General features: G+C 38.7%; 1 protein-coding gene across 2 annotated transcripts in view; it reads left to right on the forward strand.

The window, feature by feature from the left end:
• LOC130915185 (collagen alpha-1(I) chain-like) overlaps nucleotides 1-26,689 on the forward strand; it is a 61,745-nt gene that overhangs the window by 30,995 nt on the left and 4,061 nt on the right. For both annotated transcript variants that reach the window (XM_057835014.1, XM_057835015.1), the window contains 8 exons: nucleotides 4,745-4,816; nucleotides 9,892-9,927; nucleotides 15,836-15,880; nucleotides 15,956-15,988; nucleotides 21,485-21,631; nucleotides 21,709-21,885; nucleotides 23,352-23,442; nucleotides 23,512-23,589. In XM_057835014.1, the coding sequence (XP_057690997.1) occupies nucleotides 4,745-4,816; nucleotides 9,892-9,927; nucleotides 15,836-15,880; nucleotides 15,956-15,988; nucleotides 21,485-21,631; nucleotides 21,709-21,885; nucleotides 23,352-23,442; nucleotides 23,512-23,589 (679 nt within the window). The remainder of the gene's footprint in view (nucleotides 1-4,744; nucleotides 4,817-9,891; nucleotides 9,928-15,835; nucleotides 15,881-15,955; nucleotides 15,989-21,484; nucleotides 21,632-21,708; nucleotides 21,886-23,351; nucleotides 23,443-23,511; nucleotides 23,590-26,689) is intronic.

A 26,689-nucleotide genomic window follows, 5' to 3' on the forward strand; every position in this document is an offset into this window, starting at 1 on the left:
ATGATGTCTTAGTCAGCTATAAAATCCTCTTAGTGCTTGATATAAATAGGTAGCCGTGAAGAAGCGCTAACAGCAGCTTCGTCATAGCTGCTTCTTTGTTTATCAGTGCCAGCCCTAGCATAGCAGCTTTTGTAGTGGCACAATCGAGCATTAATGTGTACTTCTTGAGGGCACCAAGCATCGCACAAAGTCTTTGTTAGCTGTAACTTCCTCTGAGTGCTTGATAAAAATATCTAGCCATTTAGAGGTGTTTGAATTGAATTTGAATTTATTGTCATTGTCATTTGTCATCATCATCATCACATCAACATCATCATCATCAGCATTAAATCATGTAATAAGGGAAGAAATGAAAGGAAGAAAAAAAGATTTAAAAAAAAATATTGTTTCTCCAAGAAGATGAAAAGAGACATGACAAAGGGAACGGAAAAAAAGCCAAAGCTTATCGGGACCCGTCCCCCTTCCACCAAGGTCGCACAAGCAACAGCTCATGATCAGTCCAATGACAGTCTAGCGCCTATTGTTCAAAAAGTCATTAATTTGCATGGCGATTTCACAATTAAATTTATGTAACTTCGATCAGTCCATGTCCTTGATTGGTGAGTGGTGACAGCTAGGGGTGTTGTGGAGGCCCGCCTGAGTTGCGTCCACGTTGATTTGTTGTCAGCATCCCCTTAGGAGTTTAGTCATCGTCATCTCTGGCCCGGTTGGCACGAGCGAATCTCTCTTGATCACGCAGCTCCACGTCAATCTTTGCGGCCAGTCGTGTGGCAGCGTCGCTTAGCATCGCCTGTTCCTTCATTAACTGGGCCAACTGGTCGCCGTTGCGTCGAACAATCTCAGCTGCGTCGTGGAGTTGGTTTTTCATCCTGATCGAGAAGCGAGAAGGTGTTAAAAGAAGCTTTGTAATAGCTGTTTTTTTTTAAACGTTTTTATTTTTTTCTCAAATCTAACTTACCGCCCATTGTTAGCCAAAAACAAAAGCTCTATTGATCCATATAATCCCTAGAGTCTTAGCTAAAGTCCAATAAGACTAGATACCTTTGTTAGCACTAGCAACTGAGAGCCAAATCGTGGCAAACTTTCTTTCACTATACATATTTGGCCTTAAATGTACAGTGCCTTGCAAAAGTATTCGGCCCCCTTGAATCTTGCAACCTTTCGCCACATTTCAGGCTTCAAACATAAAGATATGAAATTTATTTTTTTTTGTCAAGAATCAACAACAAGTGGGACACAATCGTGAAGTACAACAACATTTATTGGATAATTTAAACTTTTTTAACAAATAAAAAACTGAAAAGTGGGGCGTGCAATATTATTCCGCCCCTTTACCTTCAGTGCAGCAAACTCACTCCAGAAGTTCAGTGAGGATCTCTGAATGATCCAATGTTGTCCTATATGACCGATGATGATAAATAGAATCCACCTGTGTGTAATCAAGTCTCCATATAAATGCACCTGCTCTGTGATAGTCTCAGGGTTCTGTTTAAAGTGCAGAGAGCATTATGAAAACCAAGGAACACACCAGGCAGGTCTGAGATACTGTTGTGGAGAAGTTTAAAGCCGGATTTGGGTACAAAAAGATTTCCCAAGCTTTAAACATCTCAAGCAGCACTGTGCAAGCCATCATATTGAAATGGAAGGAGCATCAGACCACTGCAAATCTACCAAGACCCGGCCATCCTTCCAAACTTTCTTCTCAAACAAGGAGAAAACTGATCAAAGATGCAGCCAAGAGGCCCATGATCACTCTGGATGAACTGCAGAGATCTACAGCTGAGGTGGGAGAGTCTGTCCATAGGACAACAATCAGTCGTACACTGCACAAATCTGGCCTTTATGGAAGAGTGGCAAGAAGAAAGCCATTTCTCAAAGATATCCATAAAAAGTCTCGTTTCAAGTTTGCCACCTGGGAGACACACCAAACATGTGGAAGAAGGTGCTCTGGTCAGATGAAACCAAAATTGAACTTTTTGGCCACGATGCAAAACGATATGTTTGGCGTAAAAGCAACACAGCTCATCACCCTGAACACACCATCCCCACTGTCAAACATGGTGGTGGCAGCATCATGGTTTGGGCCTGCTTTTCTTCAGCAGGGACAGGGAAGATGGTTAAAATTGACCGGAAAATGGATGCAGCCAAATACAGGAACATTCTGGAAGAAAACCTGTTGGTATCTGCACAAGACCTGAGACTGGGACGGAGATTTATCTTCCAACAGGACAATGATCCAAAACATAAAGCCAAATCTACAATGGAATGGTTGAAAAATAAACGTATCCAGGTGTTAGAATGGCCAAGTCAAAGTCCAGACCTGAATCCAATCGAGAATCTGTGGAAAGAGCTGAAGACTGCTGTTCACAAACACTCTCCATCCAACCTCACTGAGCTCGAGCTGTTTTGCAAGGAAGAATGGGCAAGAATGTCAGTCTCTCGATGTGCAAAACTGATAGAAACATACCCCAAGCGACTTGCAGCTGTAATTGGAACAAAAGGTGGCGCTACAAAGTGTTAATGCAAGGGGGCTGAATAATATTGCACGCCCCACTTTTCAGTTTTTTATTTGTTAAAAAAGTTTAAATTATCCAATAAATGTTGTTCCACTTCACGATTGTGTCCCACTTGTTGATTCTTGACAAAAAATTAAAATTTTATAGCTTTATGTTTGAAGCCTGAAATGTGGCGAAAGGTTGCAAGGTTCAAGGGGGCCGAATACTTTTGCAAGGCACTGTACGTCCTCTAACTTACCGCCCATTGTTAGCCAAAAAGAAAAGCCCTATTCATCTATAAAATCCCTAGAGTCTTAGCTAAAGTCCAATAAGACTAGATACCTCTGTTGGCACTATCAACTGAGAGCCAAATCGTGGCAAACTTTCTTTCACTATACATATTTGGCCTTAAATGTATGTCCTGTAGAGGCATATAGTTAGCATGTACCTGTAAATAACACGCTGTAGAATGTTATCGCTAGGAAACAACGCTAAGGGTGTGGTCAACAATGTGAGCGTTGCTACACTTGGTTACTCAAGAGTGTTGTTGGGTCACGCTGATATGTACAGTCCCTTTCCCAAGTATCAAACGAGCCTTTGTCAGCTATAAAATCCTCTGAGTGCTTGATACAAATGGCTAGCCATTAAGCGGCGCTTACAGCAGCTTCGTCATATCTGTTTTTTTGTCGCTGTTTTTTTTAAAATCTAGCTTACCGCTCATTGTTAGCCAAAAAGAGAAAGCCCGATTCATCGATAAAATCCCTAGAGTCTTCGCAAAAGTCCAGTAAGGCTAGCTACCTTTGTTAGCACTAGCAACTGAGAGCCAAATCGTGACACTTTCTTTTGAAATGTTTAACGATACATAGTTAGCCTTAAATTAATGTCCTGCAAAGGCATATAGTTAGCATGTACCTGTAAATAACACGCTGTAGAATGTTATCGCTAGGAAACGACGCTAAGGGTGCGCTCAACAATGTGAGCTTTGCTACACATGGTGACTCATGAGTGTTGTTGGGTAACACTAGTATGTTCAGTCCCTGTCCCAAGCATCAAAAGTCTTTGTCAGCTATAAAATCCTCTAAGTGCTTGACAAATACCGCTGGCTATTAAGAAGCACTAACGGCAGCTTCGTCATAGCTGTTTTTTTGACGTTGTTTTTTAAAATCTATTAATCTATTTAAATCCGCCCATTGTTAGTCGAAAAGAGAAAGCCCTATTTATCGATAATATCCCTAGAGTGTTAATGAAAGTCCGATAAAGCTAGCTAGCTTTGTTAGCGCTAGCAACTGAGAGTCAAATCGGTGCAAACTTTCTTTTGAAATATGTTTAACTATACATAGTTAGCCTTGAATGTATGTCCTCTGGAGGCATGAAGTTAGCATGTACCTTTGAATAAGTCACTGTAGAATGCTATCGCAAGGAAACAACGCTAAGGGTGCGGTCAACAATGTGAGCGTTGCTACACTGGTAACTCACAGTGTTGTTGGGTAACGCTAATATGTACAGTGCCTGTCCCAAGTATCAAACGAAGTCTTCGAAGGCTATAAAATCCTCTAAGTGCTTGATAAAAAACGCTAGCCATTAAGAAGCGATAACGGCAGCTTTGTCATAGCTGTTTTTTTTTTTTTTTTAAATCTAAAGAAAAAGGCCAATTCATCATGAAAATCCATAGAGTGTTAGCTAAAGTCCGGTAAAGCTAGCTTTGTTAGCGCTAGCAACTGAGAGCCAAATCACAGCAAACTTTCTTTTGAAGTATGTTTAAATAAATAGTTAGCTTTAAATTTATGTCCTGTCGAGGCATAGGGCTAGCATGTATCTGTAAATACCTCAAAAATGTAGGTTGGTATCGCTAGGAAACGACGCTAAGGGTGCGCTCAACAATGTGAGTGTCGCTACACTTAGAATGTTGTGGGGTAACGCTAGTATGTAAGCATCCTAAACTGAACGCAACGTCACAAAGATGCGTCAGCCTGTTAAGCTAAACGAATGAATAAAAACATTTGCTTTGTAACAAGATAAGATGAAGCTAGTCTGAATGGAAAAATGTATAAATAACCCACTTTTCTGTTTAAGATGGAGAACAAAGTAGCGATTTACACTCTGAAAAATTTAGTAGTTTGTTTTGTTTTACTTCCTGTAGGTGTTGAGTCGAAACTGAACATTTATATTTTCTTCATTTTCACTTTGAACTTGTCTGATTATGTACATATTGATAAAGAGAAAACTAATAATCCCTGTCCTTTCAACAGGGCCCCAGTGGAGAGCCAGGAGATGCTGGCATACATGGAAAGCTAGGACCAAAAGGTCTGCAGGGACCAATTGTAAGTACTTGCAACATAAAACAATACTGTCAACTCCATTTCATTCATTTATTTGATTAGGACAATGCACATCAATCAATACATAAGAAAAAACATCAATATTAATATGACGGAGTTAGCATAGTAGCTAAATTTCATCTGTTGTCCTAAGGCAGGTACAGTGGTATGAAAAAAGGATCTGAACCTTTTAGAAATTCTTACATTTCTACATAAAATCCCATCAAATGTGATCTGATCTTTGTCAAAATCACACAGATGAAAAAACAGTGTCTTGCTTAGCTGAAAACCACCCAAACTGTTTTCATATCTAAATGAGGATAGTATGCAAACAATGACAGAAGGGGGAAATAAGTAAGTGAACCATTACATTTAATATTTTGTGGCCCCGCTTTAGCAGCAATAACTTCAACCAGACGCTTCCGGTAGCTGCAGATCAGTCTGGTACATCAATCAGGACTAATCTTATCCCATTCTTTTCTACAAAACTGCTGTAGTTCAGTCAAATTCCTGGGATGTCTGGCATGAATGGCTGTCTTTAGGTCATGCCACAGCATCTCAATGCGGTTCAAGTCTGGACTTTGACCTGGCCACTCCAGAACTTCTACTTTGTTCTTCTGAAGCCATTCTGAAGTTGATGTACTTCTGTGTTTTGGATCATTGTCCTATTGCAGCATCCATCCTCTTTTTAGCTTCAACTTTTTGACTGACGGCCTCAGGTTTTCCTGCAAAACTTTTGAATTCATTCTTCCATTAATGATTGCAAGTTGTCCAGGCTCTGTGGACGCAAAACAGCCTAAAATCATGATGTTCCCTCCACCATGCTTCACGGTAGGGATGAGGTGTTGATGTTGGTGAGCTGTTCCATTTTTCCTCGACACATGATGTTGTGGTTTACTCTTAAACAATTCAACCTTGGTGTCATCAGTCAATAAAATATTTTGCCAAAACTTCGGTGGAGTGTCAAAGTGCCTTTTTGCGAACATTAAACGAGCAACAACTTTTTTTTTTTTTTTAAGACAACAGTGGCTTCCTCCGTGGAGTCCTCCCATTCTTGGCCATAGTTTTATATATAGTTGATGTGTGCACAGAGATATTGGACTGTGCCAGTGATTTCTGTAAGTCTTTAGCAGACATTCTAGGGCTCTTTTTTTTACCTCTGAGTATTCTGCGCTGAACACTTGGCGTCAACTTTGGTGGACGGCCACTCCTTGCGAGAGAAGCAACAGTGCCAAACTCTCTCCATTTGTAGACAACTTCTCTGACTGTCGATTGAACAACATCCAGACATTAGAGATGGTTTTGTATCCTTTCTCAGCTTTATACAAATCAACAATCCTTGATCTTAGGTCTTCAGACAGCTCTTTTGACCGAGCCATAATGCACATTAGATAATGCTTCTCATCAAGACAATTCTTACCAGGTGTGTGTTTTATAGTGGGCAGGGCGGCTTTAAGGCTTTAAACCACTCATCAGAGATTGGGCACACACCTGACTTAAACTGTTTGGTAAAAAAATGTTTCAATTGGTGTTTAAGTCTCCTTAGGCAGAGGGTTCACTTTCTTATTTTCCCCCCTTCTGTCATTGTTTGCATGCTATCCTCGTTAAAATATGAAAACCTATAAATGTTTAGGTGGTTTTAGTGAAAGCAGAAACTGTTTTTGCATCTGTGTGATTTTGACAAAGATCAGATCACATTTGATTGTGATTTTATGCAGAAATGTGAGAAATTTCAAAAGGTTCAGATACTTTTTCATACCACTGTATTCCTAAACAATAGGATAAATAATACAGCACAACAGAACATTATATCACATACAAAGAATACATACAGATGTATAAAAGAAAGTAAAACCATGTTGACCCTGTCGACTCAGATTAGGATCAGTAACGGTAGCAGGTCTGTCTTGTTTTCAGACACAGTTTAACTGTCATTTTAGGGGCGTTGATGTTGTTAGTCATCCTGATATGAGCTGGTTTGGAAACAGGCAGGATACTGGCAGCAACGGTTCCTGTAACGGACACCACCATTTGGGTGATTCTCATGAAAGCTATGCATTACGCATTATGAAGGACATTTACCAAAGCTAGCTTGAAATGGCAGAATGCTATTATGACACAGACATTTTTTTTTCAGGTTTCAACATATTTACAGTAAAGTATCTAATATATTATTATATGTAAAAACATTATGGTTATGATCTCCTATGATGGGGAGGTAGGCATATAAACTTAACGATTAACGATATAAAAAAAGGCCGAACAATCCTAACTTGTAGCCGTCTTTTGTCTTGCTTTCTTTTTGGTGCATTATGGGTCAGATTAACTTTATTTTGATGACGAGACCATGGACACAGCACAACAGTAAAGAAAGCTGCAAGGTTGGACACTGGGTTTTCCTTAAATTTTTCTAATACAAAGTAAGAAACCATTATATCATATATAATCTGCTAAATTACATAGAATGTACATACTTTCATGAAATTGAATATTAATAATGCCATACATGTTTTTAGTGGACGCATTACGGTAATGAATTTGCGACTCTAAAATCAATTCAAAATAGGGCTGCAACTAACTATTATTTATTCTCAATTAATCGGACGATTAAGGAAATGATTAATCGAATTATCGAACAAATGTCACTTTTTTTAATTACCTTTAAGTTGTTTTAGGCATGTGGTAACTGGTAAGTAACAATGAAGACACAATTTTCTTGGAAAATAATGTTTTATGATAGCTTCCTGTAGTCTACAACTGAGTATAAAACCCATAAATAGTTTCTCAGTACACAAATCAGACAAAAGTCCTGTTCGTTCAAAAAAAAAAAAATATATATATATATAAAATATATATATTAAAAAAAAATATATATATATATATATATATATATATATATATATACATATATATATGTATACATGTGTATATATATATGTATGTATGTATGTATGTATGTATATATATATTTTTTAAATTATAATATTAATATAATATTTTTTATTATTATTATTTTATTTTATTTTTTTTAATTTGAACGAACAGGACTTTTGTCTGATTGTGTACTGAGAAACAATTTTTGGGTTTTATACTCAGTTGTAGACTATATATCAGGGGTCGCGTTAACCAAATATTTTCCGTCGTTGACCGGTTTTTTAAAACGGTGATGGAAAAAAACTGAAGTCCATCTGTCATTTTAACAGGTTGCAATTCACACCCCCAGACCACAGGGTGGCGAGTGAGCAGATTAATTAGCTGTTGTCTCTCTTGATGCATGACCTCGTTGGCCTTACTCGGAAAAATGTCAAGGCAACTGAGTGTTTGCCTGGCACGGCCAGACTGTTCTCCCTGTATTTTTCAAACACTGAGAGAAAAGTCTGGGACACAGCCTCTCGAGTAGGTACAAAATCAATCGACAAATCAGATTTGTTTATTTGCGTGACGTGTTCTTCACGAGCAACGTCACTCTTGCGCGCCGAAAGTCGTCTCAACAACAACACGGATGGCGAACGGGAAAGCCGAGAATATGTTCCAGTCCGCGGTAAATTCAGTTTTAAATGAGCTAAAACACATCGACACAAGTCATTGACAACAGTCTGTCTCGCGCTAGCCATGTTGAATAAACTCCGTTCTCCTCGTATGTTTACTTCCGCGCGCTAGTCCCTCGTCCTGCCCTCGTCGCTTTGCTAACGGCACGTCTGCCCGTCGCTGATTGGTGCACTCCGCTGTCTGTTTGCCTCTTGTTAAGCTTGTTCGGACAGAATATTAATTAAAAATGAATGAAAACTAAATACTATTGAATATGTCATTATTATCATTTTTAAAATGTGACGGGTAAAAGTAGATTATGACCGGATTTTTATGACACTGTCAGTCAAAATGACAGACAACGAAAAAGTCTAGCGCAACCTCTGATATATATATTTACTTTTTTTTTTCTTGTGGGCAAAGCGCTGACATAAATTGTGTCAATGACTCATTTATTTTTTAAACAAACTAAACAACAAAATCAAATAAGGAAGAGGCAGACTGTAATGTAGTTGTTCATAAATACAATCCAAATCCAGTTTCAAAGCACACTCTCTTGTATGACAATTTACAGTTTGAATTGGAGTTTGTGTTGAAAGGAGACTCCAAGCCATGGGTACCCAATGTTTTTGCTCCAAGATCTACTTTTGAAGTACACAACCTCCCGAAATCTACCTTAAAAAAAAAAAAAAACTTTTTTTTGATGCCGCGAGCTATCCATTATATGAATGGGCTTATGTGTTTGGTTTCTTTTTAAAAGAAATTTGACAACTTTACCATCGCACAATACTCAAGCGCTAATATGCTTCACCAAAGCACATGACAAACGGAGACTTAAGACACTGATTAGCATAATCGCTACCGAGCGTAGCGCTCCGTGTTAAGTAGTAACGTCTCATCAACAAACAATACAAAATACAATTGGTTTCATTTACTCACCTCTGACAGAGGCACACTAGATCTAACAACACAAAAGACAATCTAACTCTGGACACTTCATGATATTATTGATTCAGCGACCCAACAGCAGCAGCAGTTGCAGCAGTGAACTCTCTCTCTCTCTTGCTGTAATTACTTGCACACGCGCAGCCTCATATCACACAAAAACAAGGACCCAAACGGGGCTGCTTGTAGCTGCAGGCAAAAATTGATTATTAAATTAGTTGGCAACTAATTTAGTAATTGATTTTAATTGATTTAATTGATTATTTGTAAAGATGCACGATAATATCGGCCCCCTAATCATAATCCCCATCTTTCAACTAAACTAATCCATGTTTTCATGTCTATATCCCTAAAATCAACAGAGCGACAGCTTAGCTTAGCTTCTTGAGAATCGAGAATCACCCGTTTGGGTTTATATAATTCTATGCCATTTCACCTCACAATCCACTTTTTCCCTTTTGTGTTTACACGCGAATTTTATTTTCCTTTATGAAGTCCTGTAATGGTGGAGGGACTATTCCATTCAAACTGTTTAAAATGAAACGGGCATCTAAAAAAACAATAACTGGAAACATCGTAATGGTTGTGTTTGTTTTGTTCTTCAGGGACCCAAAGGCGAAACTGGACCGGACGGCGAATTGGTGAGACCAGTCATCTAATCTAGTGTCTGCTTCTTGATGCAGCCCACCAATTTTAATATAGATGTGGGCAGTTGTTTGGAATTAGTTCATATAGTACTTCCCAGATGTTGTTAAGGCGCAATAACTGGGTGGAGCTTAAGGGGATCTGAAATCTGATTGGTTTATTTTAAATAGTATTTATATGGCCTTGGTCATCAACCCTGAGTCTGAAGGTCCTCAGATTATAATTATATGGCAACTGGTAAACTGAAATTTGATTGCAGGAAGATAATATTTAACCCTTGATTGTTGAGTTGTCCAATATTACCTATTGATAAACACATTTAATATTGGAAAATATCAGCATTGAATAAGTGCAAATATGTATGCTGGCCTGCAGCCTTTGTACTTGGGCTGGTCACAACTTAACGCAGCAGCTATGCTTAAAATTACCTCTTGAAGTCTCCAAACTAAGATGTTTGGGAGTTGTTACGTGAGCAAAGACCATTTGCATTCATGTTGCACAAATAAAATGAACAATGAATGAAAAATAATGAATTATTGGCTCATCACATATAATTTCTGTGTTACCAGAAAGAAATGGTCACTAAGAAAAGTAATAAAACACATCCTTTATAATTAAAAAGCCGTGCAAAAGCCCAGCAAAATGCATCTTGGGAATTGTTTACATCAAAATAGAGGCTGGTTGAACTCAGATTTAGGGAAAAAAAGGACAAATTAGCACAAACATATGGCTTTATTGCAGTTCCGTTCTACTGTACATGGTTGCCATATAACTGTGTGATATCATCACTACTAATTAAAAGCCGAATATCTACAAAACTGTGGCAGCAAAATTATAATTTTTACAGCACAAAGGATTGACACCATTTTTAGCTAGGTTTGATTCATTTTAAGGCATTTCCTGTTGATTTTCGGTTACTTCAATTTCCTTTTGGGGCATTTACGGGTAACTTCCTGTTGATTTTGGGTTACTGAAAAGGAAGAATGTCCCCAAATGAATAGGAAGTGACTCAAAATAGGAAGTAACGTGTAAATAATTTCCCCAATAGACTGGCTGTGAATTAGGGCTGCAGCTATCGATTATTTTAGTTGTCGAGTAATCTATGAACGTATTGGCCCGAATATAAGACGGCCCTGATTATAAGACGACACCCTCATTTTCAAGACTTTTTGAACGCCAATTACTTTTTATACAGAAAATAATTACAGTACATCTGAAACAGATGATAATAACAATATATTTGAGTGAAAAAGCATGTTATTTTGCCTCATTCTAATCTCAATATCTGAACATTTAAATATGTTAAGTCCAATCACCTTTGTAAATGAATGGCTTTTGGTTTTTGAAATGTAAATAAATCAATCTATTGTGATAAAACAACTAAATTACAATAACTGCATTAACCATCAAAGTGAAGTCTAACTGTAACTGTAGTCTTGAAACAAATCTGAATAAGGAAAAACATTGCAATAAAATAATGCAAACTGGTAAATGTCAGAGTAGCTGAGATATGTCTTGACAGAACATCGCTTCAATGATATCTGGCGCTATCTAGCGTCGTAAATGGGGAGAGTAGCTGAGATCTGTCATGACAGAACATCGCTTCAAGGATATCTGGCGCCATCTAGCGTCGTGAATGGGTATAATGTCTAGACCGCGAATATAAGACGACCTCCTCTTTTTCAGTCTTATTTCAATGCAATAAACACCGTCTTATATTCGGGCCAATACGGTAGTTAGTTCGAATGATCGACTAAGGAACATAAAAAATTAAAATACCTGAGCTGAGCCTCAAACGGTATTAAAAAAAATAATTAAATGAGGATCTAAGCAAAAGTCTAAAATGCAAGCTTTTTTTTGTTTGTTTGTTTAAACAATGCTCTTATGAAATGGTTCAACCCCCCCCCCCAAAAAAAAACGGCTAAATATACCTATAAACTAAATTACTAATGCGTTTAAAAACATTGGCTCAAACAAAAACCTTGCTTATGTTAGTCTTAACAGGGAGCAGCTGGAGTCAGCCATGTGAAATGAGTTATATCATATTCACTGTTGCCTTTAAAAAACCTTAGCTCAAACAAAAACCTTGCTTATGTTGGTCTTAACAGGGAGCAGCTGGAGTCAGTTATATCATATTCACTGTTGCCACTAGAGGGCAGTGTAGCCACCTAAATCAATAAAACTAAATGCAAGCACTTGAATGAATACTCAAAGCAGCAAAATTACTCGAAGTAATCGAATAATCGTTGCAGCACTAGTTAGTTCAAATATTCGAGTAAACGGATTAGAAACATAAAAAATTTAAATACCTGATCCTTGCCTCAAACGGTATTAAAAAGATAATAAATGAGAATCTCAGTACAACAAAAGAACAATTGGCTAACTTGCATCGCAAAAGTCCACTAGCTTAAATTCTATAAAATGCAAACTTTTTTTTTTTTTTTCCAACAAATCGTTCAAACTCGTATTCCAACAAAAAACAGCTAAAAATACTTGTAAACTAAATTACGAATGCATTTAAAAAAAAATTTAAAAACTCAAACAAAAACTTACCTTATGTTGGTCTTAACAGGGAGAAGCTGGATTAAGCCATGTTAAATTAGTTATGTCGTATTCACTGTTGCCACTAGAGGGCAGTGTATCCACCCAAATCAATAAAACTAAATGCAAACACTTTCAAAACAAACCATTACAGCGCCACTTTATTTAAACGAATACTTGAAGCATCAATATTGAATTTGAAACCTTTTTTCTAATCGAATTACTCGAGTTAATAGATTAATCGTTGCAGCACGGGGCGCGGGGCTGATTAATAGGGGGCCTGCATTGTTGGCGTGGCCATCAAAGCTTACCGAATCACAGACTAAGAGCTTTTTTCTTTGAAAATTCTTGTGAACAAATGCTTAAATCCCTGAATTCTTAATAGATATGGACGTAAAACAGTCTCGATTCTTGGTTAATAGCAAAAAAAGAAAAAGTGCAGTTAGCATTTATTTTACGTGAATATCTCGAAGTCCGATGGTAGTCTGTCAGTCAATGTGGCGGCCGCCATATGTAAACAGAGCTTTTTCGGTGAAAATTCTTGTGAATAAATGCTTAAATCCCTGAATTCTTTATAGATATGGACGTAATACAGTTTTGATTCTTGGTTAAAAGCCCAAAAAAAAAAAGTGTAGTTGGCATTTATTTTCCGTAAATATGTCGAAGAATGATACAAGTCTGTTGGTCGATGCGGCTGCCGCCATATGTAAACAGAGCTTTTTTTATGAAAATTCATGTGAATAAATGCTTAAATTCCTGAATTCTCTATAGATATGGACGTAAAACAGTCTCGATTCTTGGTTAAAAGCAAAAAAAAAACAAAAAAAACGTGTAGTTAGGATTTATTTTAGGTAAATATGTCGAAGAATGATGCAAGTCTGTTAGTCAATGCTGCCGCCGCCATATGTAAACAGCTTTTTAGGTGAAAATTCTTGTGAATAAATGCTTACATTCCTGAATATGTATAGATGTGGACGTAAAATAGTCTCGATTCTTGGTTAAAAGCAAAAAAAAAAAAAAAAAAACGTGTAGTTGGCATTTAGTCTACGTAAATATGTCGAAGAATGATACAAGTCTGTTAGTCAATGCGGCCGCCGCCATATGTAAACAGAGCTTTTTTGGTGAAAATTCTTGTGAATAAATGCTTAGATTCCTGAATTCTGTATAGATGTGGACGTAAAATAGTCTCGATTCTTGGTTAAAAGCAAAAAAAACCCCAAAAAAAACGTGGAGTTAGGATTTATTTTAGGTAAATATGTTGAAGAATGATGCAAGTCTGTTGGTCAATGCGGCCGCCGCCATATGTAAACAGAGCTTTTTCGTTAAAAATTCTTGTGAATAAATGCTTACATTCCTGAATTCTGTATAGATGTGGACGTAAAATAGTCTCGATTCTTGGTTAAAAGCAAAAAAAAAACAAAAACGTGTAGTTGGCATTTATTCTACGTAAATATGTCGAAGAATGATGCAAGTCTGTTGGTCAATGCGGCCGCCGCCATATGTAAACAGAGCTTTTTCGTTAAAAATTCTTGTGAATAAATGCTTACATTCCTGAATTCTGTATAGATGTGGACGTAAAATAGTCTCGATTCTTGGTTAAAAGCAAAAAAAAAACAAAAACGTGTAGTTGGCATTTATTCTACGTAAATATGTCGAAGAATGATACAAGTCTGTTGGTCAATGCGGCTGCCGCCATATGTAAACAGAGCTTTTTCGGTGAAAATTCTTGTGAATAAATGCTTACATTCCTGAATTCTTTATAGATATGGACGTAAAACAGTTTTGATTCTTGGTTAATAGCAAAAAAAGAAAGAGTGCAGTTAGCATTTATTTTACGTGAATATCTCGAAGTCCGATGGTAGTCTGTCAGTCAATGTGGCGGCCGCCATATGTAAACAGAGCTTTTTCGGTGAAAATTCTTGTGAATAAATTAGGGCTGTCAAAATTATCGCGTTAACGGGCGGTAATTAATTTTTTAAATTAATCACGTTAAAATATTTGACGCAATTAACACACATGCCCCGCTCAAACAGACTAAAATGACTACAGTGTAATGTCCGCTTGTTACTTGTTTTATGGTGTTTGGCACCCTCTGCTGGTGTTTGGGTCCAACTGATTTTATGGGTTAGTACCATGAGTGCGCATGGTGTAATTACTGTCATCAACAATGGCGAACAACTAGCTTATTTTTTTATCTAAAATTGTACAAATTTTAATAAAACGAAAACGTAAAGAGGGGTTTTAATATAAAATTTCTATAACTTGTACTATCATTTATCTTTTAAGAATTACAAGTCTTTCTATCCATGGATCGCTTTAAGAGAATGTTAATAATGTTAATGCCATCTTGTTGATTTATTGTTATAATATACAAATACAGTACTTATTTACCGTATGTTGAATGTATATATCCGTCTTGTGTCTTATCTTTCCATTCCAACAAAAATTTACAGAAAAATATGGCATATTTTAGAGATGGTTTGAATTGCGATTAATTACGATTAATTAATTTTTAAGCTGTGATTAACTTGATTAAAAATTTTAATCGTTTGACAGCCCTAGAATAAATGCTTAAATTCCTGAATTCTGTATAGAAATGGATGTAAAACAGTCTCGATTCTTGGTTAAAAGCAAAAAGAAAAAAAACCAAACGTGTATTTAGCATTTATTTTACGTAAATATGTCGAAGAATGATGCAAGTCTGTTAGTCAATGCGGCCGCCGCCATATGTAAACAGAGCTTTTCCGGTGAAAATTCTTGTGAATAAATGCTTGAATCCCTGAGTTATTTATAGATGTGGACATAAAACAAGTCTCGATTCTTGGTTAAAAGCAAAAAAAAAACAAAAAAAAAGTGCAGTTAGCATTTATTTTACGTAAATATGTTGTAGAATGATGCTAGTCTGTTAGCCTTACAACAAAAAGCTTTTTTGTTGAAAATTCTTGTGAAAAAAGGAAAAATAGAATAATTACCTTGACTCCTTGAACAAATCACTCCTCAGACAATCCTGTTTGTGTGCGGTACAGCTTCTGTACTTTTTCAATATAAATCTGGCGTTAGATCGCTGCATGTGTCGCTGCGACCGACTGCAAATAACTGAAGTGGATTGTGGGGTGGCCCCCTACTTGAAGGCGTGGCGCAGTGAAGGTTGAATCTGATCCGTCAATATCATTATGAAGTCTGTGGCTCTGGTTTCAGTATTTTTTTTTTTTTTGACACTATCAAGCTAAATCACCTTTTCTATATATTTTCACGCCCCTATTGTGCACTCCAGTTTTGATACGATTAGACCAAATGTGTACGCTACTTTGCATTTTCTTCATGATTTTCTCCAGTCATATCTGCTTTCATTTTCATATGCAGGGTACAAAGGGAAGGAAGGGACAGAAGGGTCAAAAAGGACAAAAGGTACATTATATTCAATGTGTGTGAGATATTTACACAACACTTCCTCTTTACACATTTGCATCCTTTTTTTTTCAGGAAGCAACTGGCGATCGTGGAGATAAAGGACAGGTTGGTTAACTGACCAAGAGCTATGATCGTGTTTCAGCCATTGACGGTGATCGACGTCCAATCATGTGGCTCTTGAAAACTATTAAAAGTCTAAAGGCGTTTGTCACTAGTATGCGTCAAATGGATTTGAACTGGGAAGGCTAAAAGCAAATGAACGAATGCCAGCCCGGACGTGTTCAAATGGATTGGACGTCTATTGACGTCAACGACCTTGCGGATTTATAGAGGACCAGTTAGTGCCCGATAAGTGCCACAGTTTAAATAGCGCATCATTAAATGAATAATTGAATGTGTCAAGTATGTTTTTCAGTATCTACATATACAGTGCCTTGCAAAAGTATTCGCCCCCCCTTGAACCTTGCAACCTTTCGCCACATTTCAGGCTTAAAACATAAAGATATAAAATTTTAATTTTTTTCTCAAGAATCAACAACAAGTGGGACACAATCGTGAAGTGGAACAAAATTTATTGGATAATTTAAACTTTTTTAACAAATAAAAAACTGAAAAGTGGGGCGTGAAATATTATTCGGCCCCCTTGCGTTAATACTTTGTAGCGCCACCTTTTGCTCCAATTACAGCTGCAAGTCGCTTGGGGTATGTTTCTATCAGTTTTGCACATCGAGAGGCTGACATTCTTGCCCATTCTTCCTTGCAAAACAGCTCGAGCTCAGTGAGGTTGGATGGAGAGTGTTTGTGAACAGCAGTCTTCAGCTCTTTTCCACAGATTCACGATTGGATTCAGGTCTGGACTTTGACTTGGCCATTCTAACAACTGGATACGTTTATTTTTGAACCATTCCATTGAAGATTTGGCTTTATGTTTTGGATCATTGTCCTGTTGGAAGATAAATCTCCGTCCCAGTCTCAGGTCTTGTGCAGATACCAACAGGTTTTCTTCCTGTATTTGGCTGCATCCATCTTCCCGTCAATTTTAACCATCTTCCCTGTCCCTGCTGAAGAAAAGCAGGCCCAAACCATGATGCTGCCACCACCATGTTTGACAGTGGGGATGGTGTGTTCAGGGTGATGAGCTGTGTTGCTTTTACGCCAAACATATCGTTTTGCATTGTGGCCAAAAAGTTCAATTTTGGTTTCATCTGACCAGAGCACCTTCTTCCACATGTTTGGTGTGTCTCCCAGGTGGCTTGTGGCAAACTTTAAACGAGACTTTTTATGGATATCTTTGAGAAATGGCTTTCTTCTTGCCACTCTTCCATAAAGGCCAGATTTGTGCAGTGTACGACTGATTGTTGTCCTATGGACAGACTCTCCCACCTCAGCTGTAGATCTCTGCAGTTCGTCCAAAGCGATCATGGGCCTCTTGGCTGCATCTCTGATCAGTTTTCTCCTTGTTTGAGAAGAAAGTTTGGAAGGAAGGCCGGGTCTTGGTAGATTTGCAGTGGTCTGATGCTCCTTCCATTTCAATATGATGGCTTGCACAGTGCTCCTTGAGATGTTCAAAGCTTGGGAAATCTTTTTGTATCCAAATCCGGCTTTAAACTTCTCCACAACAGTATCTCGGACCTGCCTGGTGTGTTCCTTGGTTTTCATAATGCTCTCTGCACTTTAAACAGAACCCTGAGACTATCACAGAGCAGGTGCATTTATACGGAGACTTGATTACACACAGGTGGATTCTATTTATCATCATCGGTCATTTAGGACAACATTGGATCATTCAGAGATCCTCACTGAACTTCTGGAGTGAGTTTGCTGCACTGAAAGTAAAGGGGCCGAATAATATTGCACGCCCCACTTTTCAGTTTTTTATTTGTTAAAAAAGTTTAAATTATCCAATAAATGTCGTTCCACTTCACGATTGCGTCCCACTTGTTGTTGATTCTTGACAAAAAAATTAAATTTCATATCTTTATGTTTGAAGCCTGAAATGTGGCGAAAGGTTGCAAGATTCAAGGGGGCCGAATAGTTTTGCAAGGCACTGTATCAACTTCAAAATGTATCTCGTTGAAGATTGGTTAATTTAAATTTTTATGAAGTTTACATTTTTAACATACACAGTGGTATGGAAAAGTATTTGAACCTTTTGGAATTTCTCACATTTCTGCAATGAATTACCATCAAATGTGATCTGATCTTTGTCAAAACCACACAGATGAAAAAACTGTCTGCCTTAGCTAAAACCACCCATGCAATTTCAATTTCACCCTGCATTTCACAGAAGGGTGAAAAATAAGTGAACCCTCTGTCGAAGGAGACTTAAAGAGCAATTCAAACTAGGGATGTTCCGATCCAGGTTTTTGCACTTTCGATCCGATACCGATATTGTTTTGCACTTCCGATCCGATACTGATACTGGCCGATACCGGCCTGTCCGAGCATGTATTAAAGTTTAAAGTTATTTAGCCTACTTACTTAGTTAGCAGATTCATGTTGAAAAGGATTTTAGTACTCTTGATAACAACTCGCCACCTGAATTAGGTGAGTTTGAATAACACAGAATGGTTGGTAACAAGAAACTGACCTGTTTATTCAGTGATAAACACAAAACATAATAAATAACAAACAGAAACGGTGTATTCAGCCAGTAAAACGTGCAAATAATATTGTAGACTGTCTTAAAAAAGCAAAACGCACAAACAACCTCCCTGGAAAATAAACTATTAACTCAGCATCAGTTCTCTGCTCTTGAACAACTGTACCTAGGCTTTAAGAAAATGAAGGTGTACTGTAAAATGCGGAGCGGAGTTTAGAGAAACCAAAGCAAAAACTGGAATGGATTATGTAAATCGGTGCACTGGAAAACCCGGACCGGACGCTCGCCAAAAAAAAAAACGGATTGGGAGTCTGGATCGGAATTTTTCCGTGTCAGCCGATCCGATACCGATTCGCATTTTTTTGCGCATGTCGGCGGTCGATCCGATCCAAATATCGGATCGGGACAACCGTAATTGAAACCAATTTATACCAAACAATTGAAGTCATGTGTGTGCCCAATCGCTGATGAGTGGTTTCAAGCTTCTGTGCCCACTATAAAACACACACCTGGTAAGAATTGTCTTGATGGGAAGCATTGTCTGATGTGCATGGCTCGGTCAAAAGAGCTGTCAGAAGACCTACGATCAAGGATTCTTGGTTTGTATAAAGTGGGGAAAGTATACAAAACCATCTCTAAAAATCTTGATGTTCATCAATCGACAGATTACCCTAGAGTGTCTGCTAAAGACTTACAGAAATCACTGGTACAATCCAATATCTATGTGCACACATCAACTATATGTAAAACTATGGCCAAGAATGGCGTTCATGGGAAGTCTTCACAGAGGAAGCCACTGCTGTCTAAAAAAAAAACCATTGTTCCTCGTTTAATGTTCGCAAAAAGGCACTTGGACACTCCACAGAAGTTTTGGCAAAATATTTTGTGGACTGATGAAACCAAAGTTGAATTGTTTGGGTGTAACATGCAACGTCATCTGTGGAGGAAAAATGGAACAGCTCACCAACATCAACACCTCATCCTCACAGTGGTGGAGGAAACATCATGATTCGGGGCTGTTTTGCTACCTCAGGGCCTGGACAACTTCCAATCATTAGTGAAAGAATGAATTCCAAAGTTTATCAGGATGTTTTGCAGTAAACCGTGAGGCCGTCTGTCAGACAGTTGAAGCTAAAAAGAGGATGGATGCTGCAAAAACAATGATCAGAAGTAAATCAACTTCAAAATGGTTTCAGAAGAACAAAATACACGTTCTGGAGTGGCCAAGTCAAAGTCCAGACTTGAACCCCATTGATATGTTGTGGCTTGACCTAAAGACAGCGATTCATAGCAGACATCCCAGGAATCTGACTGAACTACAGCAGTTTTGTAGAGAAGAATGGAGATTCGCTCTGAGCAATGTGCCAGACTGATCTGCAGCTACAGGAAGCGTCTGCCAAAGTGGGTGCCACAAAATATTAAATGTGATGGTTCACTTGCTTATTTTTGCCCCTTCTGTCATTGTTTGCATACTATCATCATCAGTGTTGTCACAGATTACTTGAAAAAGTAATTTAATTACTGATTACTGATTACGCCTCAAAAAAGTAATCAAGTTACTTTACTGATTACTTCAGTATCAAAGTAACTAAGTTACTTTAAAAGTCATCTATCAGTTACCAGTTATCAGATGATTGAATTTAAAAGGGAATATCAGAATTTCGCACTAGCTTAGCCACTCCGGAGCCCTGAAACTAAGAAATATCTGACAAACTGCTTAGAATTTGTTGAAATCAACTCCACCGACCAATTAAACCCCACTAACTCTAAGATTAAGCCTAATGTCAAAACTTCTGAATTTCGGGCTATGGTTAACAGCATATCAGTGGCAATGTAAAACAATGCAAACTGACGGCACAATAATCAACAACACACAAGTGGATTGTACAGTGCAATAAACACAAAGGTGGTGGCGAGCGCGGATGCGCGTGCAGCCGTTCACATTAATAACCCGGAAGTACTCCTCTCAACACACACGCGATCAATTTGGCCACAAAACGTGGCGGCAACTAAGCACTTTAAACTCAATCGGATTTACAACACATCCCACAGATGCCAAATGAACACATCACCTCACGGCATAAATGTGCAACACGCATATGATGTAAACAAAGCTTGCCAACTTGGAGCGATGACTGCCCGTCGTTGCTACGGCAAAGCTACGAAACGGCTGCGCATGTAGGGGGTCCAACCTTTCACTGATACCCTCCAGAATGAAGGAAAAATACTCACCTTCATTCATGGATATCCACGGATCAACATTCTCTCGCAACGTCTCAACACATGGCGCGAATGTCCACCCGCCTCAGTCCCACAACACGTGACGCGAGACCAAAACAGGAAATAGCTAAGAGGTTGTCATGGAAACACGTACCGGGAACCTTTTATTTTAGCATTTTCTATTCAAAATGCTCTTCGTACATGACTACAATATTCTTCATTCTACATACATTATGAGGCAATGAAAAAATAGTAACGCAGAGACACGAAGGAAACTAACTTTAATCAGATTACTGGTGTAGAAAAATGAACGCGTTAGATTACTCGTTACTGAAAAAAGTAATCAGATTACAGTAACGCGTTTCTAACTAACGCGTTACTGACAACACTGATCATCATTCAAATATAAAAACCTATAAATGTTTGTATAAATGTGGTTTTAGTTAAAACACTGTTTTTTTTTTCATCTGTGTGATTTTGACAAAGATCAGATCACATTTGATGGTGCTTTTATGCAGAAATGTGAGAAATTCCAAAAGTTTCAGATACTTTTTCATACCACTGTATTTCATGTGGTATAATTGTTTCTATAAGTATGTTGTTATTTCAATATTTACCTATTTATTTCAATTTTAAAAAAAATTTCCTAACCAATGATAATACAATAGAATGAGAATAGATTTCAGCATTTATTTATTTAATTTGTTTTTTTTTCCACATCTCTTTGAAGATTTTTGCCATTTTTTCTCCAATTATTTCAATTCTTGTCTTTTCACCAGCGTGGTCCAAAAGGCGGGGTCGGTCGGCCGGGAGAATCTGGCCCCGAGGGTCCTCCCGGCCTTCCGGGGCCCCGAGGGGCTCGCGGCCCTCTCGGAGACCCGGGGGTCAAAGGTCAAGCTGGGCCCAGAGGAGTTCAAGGTCCCATGGTGAGCCCTGAAAATTGCCACGAAGATTTAACGACAGCCGATTAAACAGAAAACGGTATCTTTGACGTTGTGTTCAGGGTCCCGGGCTGTCGGACGAACAGGTGCTGCAGTTGTGTCGCAGCGTCGTCACTGCTCAGCTGTCGCAGTACGCCTCCTCCATTAGGAGTAAATGCTTGCAAGGCTGCCCAGTCAACAACCGCACGCTCATCGGACCCCCTGGAGCCAAAGGACCCCTGGGACCGCCCGGAAAATCTGTGAGGCTGTTATTTTATTACTGATGATACATGGACAGAAATATATACGGTGCCCTCCATAATTATTGGCGCCCCTGAAAAAGATGTGTTTTTTAGCTTCTAATAATTTTTCTTTTAATTAAAAAAATATGAGACCTTCATAGAAAAAAAGAGAAAAATCCAACCTTCAATACAAGTGCATTCATTCAGTGGTGAAAAAATCCCACATAAAGAAATAATTATTTGACATCAAATAATGTGTGTCACAATTATTAGCACCCCTGGTGTTAATACTTTGTACAACCCCCTTTTGCCAACAAAACAAGGTCTGAGGACTGAGATGGCCTTGGGATGAGCTTGATTCTGTGTCTGGTGAACCATTTCTGTGTAGATTTGGCCATATGTTTAGGGTCAATTGTCTTGCTGAAAGACCCAGTGACGACCCATCTTCAGCTTTCCGGCATAGGGCAACAGATTTGTTGCTAAAAAGCTCAATCTTGGTCTCACACAAAAATACACACTGTCCCAGGCTTCAACTGGGACTGTGTGCTTTGGTCAGATGAGCCCAAGATTGAGCTTTTTGGTAACAAACACTCTAAGTGGGTCTGGCGTGCCACGAAAGATGCGCATGCTGAAAAGCACCTCATACCCACTGTGAAGTATGAGGGTGGGTCAGTGATGCTGTGGGGCTGTTTCGCTTCCAAAGGCCCTGGGAACCTTGTTAGGGTGCATGGCATCATGAATGCTTTGAAATACCAGGACATTTTAAATCAAAATCTGTTGCCCTCTGACCGAAAGCTGAAGATGGTTCGTCACTGGGTCTTTCAGCAAGACAATAACCCTAAACATATGGTCAAATCTACACATAAATGGTTCACCAGACACAAAATCAAGCTCCTCCCATGGCCATCTCGGTCCCTAGACCTTGTTTTGTTGGCAAAAGGGGGTTGTACAAAATATTAACACCAGGGGTGCTAATAATTGTGACACACATTATGTGATGTCAAATATTTTTTTCTCTATGTGGGATTTTTTCCCCACTGAATGAATGCACTTGTATTGAAGGTTGGATTTTTCTCTTTTTTTCTATTAAGGTCCCATATTATTTGAATTAAAAAATATATATATATTAGAAGCTAAAAACATCTTTTTCAGGGGTGCCAATAATTATGGAGGGCACTGTATGATAAAAAAAGATTTTTTTTTTTTAAATTGACCAAAAGGAGTAAAAAAAAATTTTTTTTCAATTGTTGCATTATTGCAATTGGCTAACTTGCATAGGAAACGTCCGCTAGCTTAAACGCTATTTAATTCTAATGCGTTCAAAAACATAATCCCTTTTTTCGTTCTTTAGTAATCGTGAAATCCGTTTTCTGACCATTTTGACCTCATCTTCCCAAAACCTAATCGCCTATTCCGTTTCATGTTATAAACATATTCAAATCTACCAACGCAAAACACGCTTCCTTCTTTGCCATCTTTTGTAGGGCAAAGCGGGAAAAGCCGGATCCAAGGGAGCCCGTGGTGTTCAGGGCGATCGAGGCCTGGAAGGAGAAAAGGGAGCGCAGGGTGAACGAGGTCCGCCACTTCTGATATTGTCATTTCTTGAATTCATGTTTTGAAATTCATAGTACCCTTTTTGAGCAGGCAAAAAAGGTCCAAAAGGAATAACAGGCGATCAAGGAACAGGTTTCCCGGGACTTGATGGACCACAAGGGGTCCCTGGTGAGATCATGTCTTCATTGTTTCTTCATTTCCAGGTCAAACTTACTTTCTGTAATGACTTCAAAACATAGGCGGAGTTTGACTTTTGTGGCAGGGAGGGTAAAAATGTTGATGACCCCGAAACATAGTGTCAGCAATAAAATTAACTTACACAATGTATGCTCAGTTAGTAGCTTAGCACATAACAGATAAGGATAGGGTTGCCACCTTTCAGAAATAGAAATAAGGGACGCCTCCCCTCGCGCCCAAAGCTTTACGGGCGAAAAAAAGGTGCATCTACAAAACTCCTAAAATGCATAGAAATGTAAGTATTTTTAGATGAGAAAACTGTATTGTGCGCTTTGTGGGCATGGCTGTTTCCTTGCAGCAGATTGTTGTTTTTCTTTTCTGCAGGTTAGTGAAAACGAAGTTGTCAATATCGTAATTAACATTTGTGTTGTCACCACTGAATCCAGTCACGTGATGCATTGACAAGCCAAATTTCTTAAGGGAATGTTCTAGGATAGCTACAATTCCAGCAGCTGACTCGTCTGCATTCTCTATGAAGTCCAGCATTTTGTTGGTGAGCTCAGACTCTGGACTGAAGTACTGGACAGCAAGGGGAACGTCTTCCTGCTCAATTTATTCGAGGCATCGGTCTGTATGGAAAATGGGATGGGTGACGTTAAGATCTTAAGCACATCACCCACTGCCTTTCGACCCAGGACCTGTTTCAACAGTGCCTCTTGCTTGTTCTCCCCAAAGTCATTTTCTTCACCATTTTGGAATCACATAAAAATCTTCTGATTGAGCCTGTGTCCACAGTCAGCACTATGGTAGCTCTGGCTGGCTACGTTATACTGTGTGGTATACCTGTGTCACCTCACCTGCAGCAATTTAGAGGGTAGGAGTGGTATGATGTTAAATTCACTATTAATCAATAGATAGCATATATTTGCAGTAGGACTATTTATTCAGTGTTTATTTGCTGTTAATCTATTAGGAATAATTCCAAATGAGTAGCATTAGATAGCGTAACAAAATAACATGTTCTTTATGGGTACATAAATTCATTCCATATTGAGTGATAATAAATGTATGTTTCAAAAAAAAAAAAAAAAAAATCAACATTCCTAAAACTAATCAACCATACTAGCAACTGAAATAGCCTAGCTATGCTCCTATCAATGCAAGATGTATGAAGGTAAATATAAATATAGCCTATATGTTATACATATACAAGAGCATAATATACCAAATCAAGCTCAGGGGATGTTTTAGGTACAAAGAATTGTGACGAAGGCTCTTCTGGGATCTTATATTCCGTTTGTGGAGGTCCCCTGCAGCATGCTGTTTTACGCTTCCGTGAGACACTGCAAAAACTCTCCTGCCTGCCTTGCAGTTCGCGTTATACTCATCATGAGTGACTCTATCGAGCCACTCCAGTCTATTTTTTGGAGACGTTTCCCCTTTTGAGGATGACGTGGGGTGTACTGAACTTCTAATGTTGAAGAGACATGTTAGTTTTGAAAACACGCGGGGCGGTGCACTGAGCAGAGACAGCGAGGTAACTAGGCAACGGACCCGGAAGTGGAGCGCAGTGCAGGGCAGACAGCAGCGGGCAGGCAGATAACTATCTTGCTGTCTTTAATATCTCCTGCCCTTTTTGTTCATTATTGTTGGCTCAGTGGTCACTCATGAGCGCAGGTGTGTGTTTGTGTGTGACAGACGTGCATGGGCTGGGCGCACCGCCGCCCGCCACGGAGGAGCCGCCGGTCGACCCATGGGACAATTGTGAAATACGGAATAAACTGCGTTCCGTATTGGTTCAATACAGAACGCAACTTTTAATTCCCACTTACGGAACGATTCCGTATTTCAAGGGACGGGTGGCAAGCCTAGATAAGCAACTGGGCTGTTGACGTCATGCCGGGCTCAGTCCATTTTGTCGGATGCGTGTCCGGCAAAAATAGAAAAAAGCCTATACCATTCGGCGGGCTGCAGCACGCCGGAAATGGTCCGCAGTCAATCCGCAGCTCTGACGCGGCCGGTATACAGTGGGGCAAATAAGTATTTAGTCAACCACTAATCGTGCAAGTTCTCCCACTTGAGATTATTAGCGAGGCCTGAAATTGTCAACATGGTTTTTTTTTTTTTTTTGTTTTTTTACTTGGATTTACACTCATCCAGAGTCTTTAGTTTAGGCTTTTCGGTAGGGTTATCAAATTTATCCCAATAGCGGTGGGAATTAATTTTTTTAAAAAATGTATCACGTTAAAATATTTAATGCAATTAATGCATGCGCTGCACGACCTACTCACGCATTGTCGCGCTCTATCTGTAATGGCGCCGTTTTACCTATATAGAGAGACAAAAAGGCAGCGTAAAATGAGGAGAGTGAATTTTGGCAGCCTTTGGAGCCTTTTTTTTAATTGGCTAAAGCCTTACAATCCCTCTCCCTACGATTACAAATATCATGGGAAGCAATGTGGGGAAGCAAGGTAGCAACTGATCTTTTTCTTAACACCTTATGTTATTTCTCACGCAGAGAAGGTATATCAATTGGTAGCACTACGCACAGTCATGGTTCCACTTCCCATCATGCATTTGGGCATGCCTACAGTATCATTTACTGAAAGCTCAACAAATACACTAGATGGCAATATTTAGTCACAATATACAAAGTCACAAGTCTTTCTATCCATGGATCCCTCTCACAGAAAGAATGTTAATAATGTAAATGCCATCTTGAGGATTTATTGTCATAATAAACAAATACAGTACTTATGTACTGGATGTTGAATGTATATATTCGTCCGAGTTTTATTCTTTTTTTTTCTTAATGCATTGCCAAAATGTATATGATCGGGAAAAATTATCGGGAATGATTGGAATGAATTGGGAGCAAAAAAAAAGAAATCGGATCGGGAAATATCGGGATCGGCAGATACCCAAACTAAAACGATCGGGATCGGATCGGGAGCAAAAAAACATGATCGGAACAACCCTAGACCAAATACTTATTTTCCACCATGATTTGCAAATAAATTCTTTAAAAATCAAACAATGTGATTTTCTGTTTTTTTTTCCACATTCTGTCTCTCATGGTTGAGGTTTACCA

The sequence above is a fragment of the Corythoichthys intestinalis genome, chromosome 4 (assembly GCF_030265065.1).
Source record: "Corythoichthys intestinalis isolate RoL2023-P3 chromosome 4, ASM3026506v1, whole genome shotgun sequence".
NCBI lineage: Eukaryota > Metazoa > Chordata > Actinopteri > Syngnathiformes > Syngnathidae > Corythoichthys > Corythoichthys intestinalis.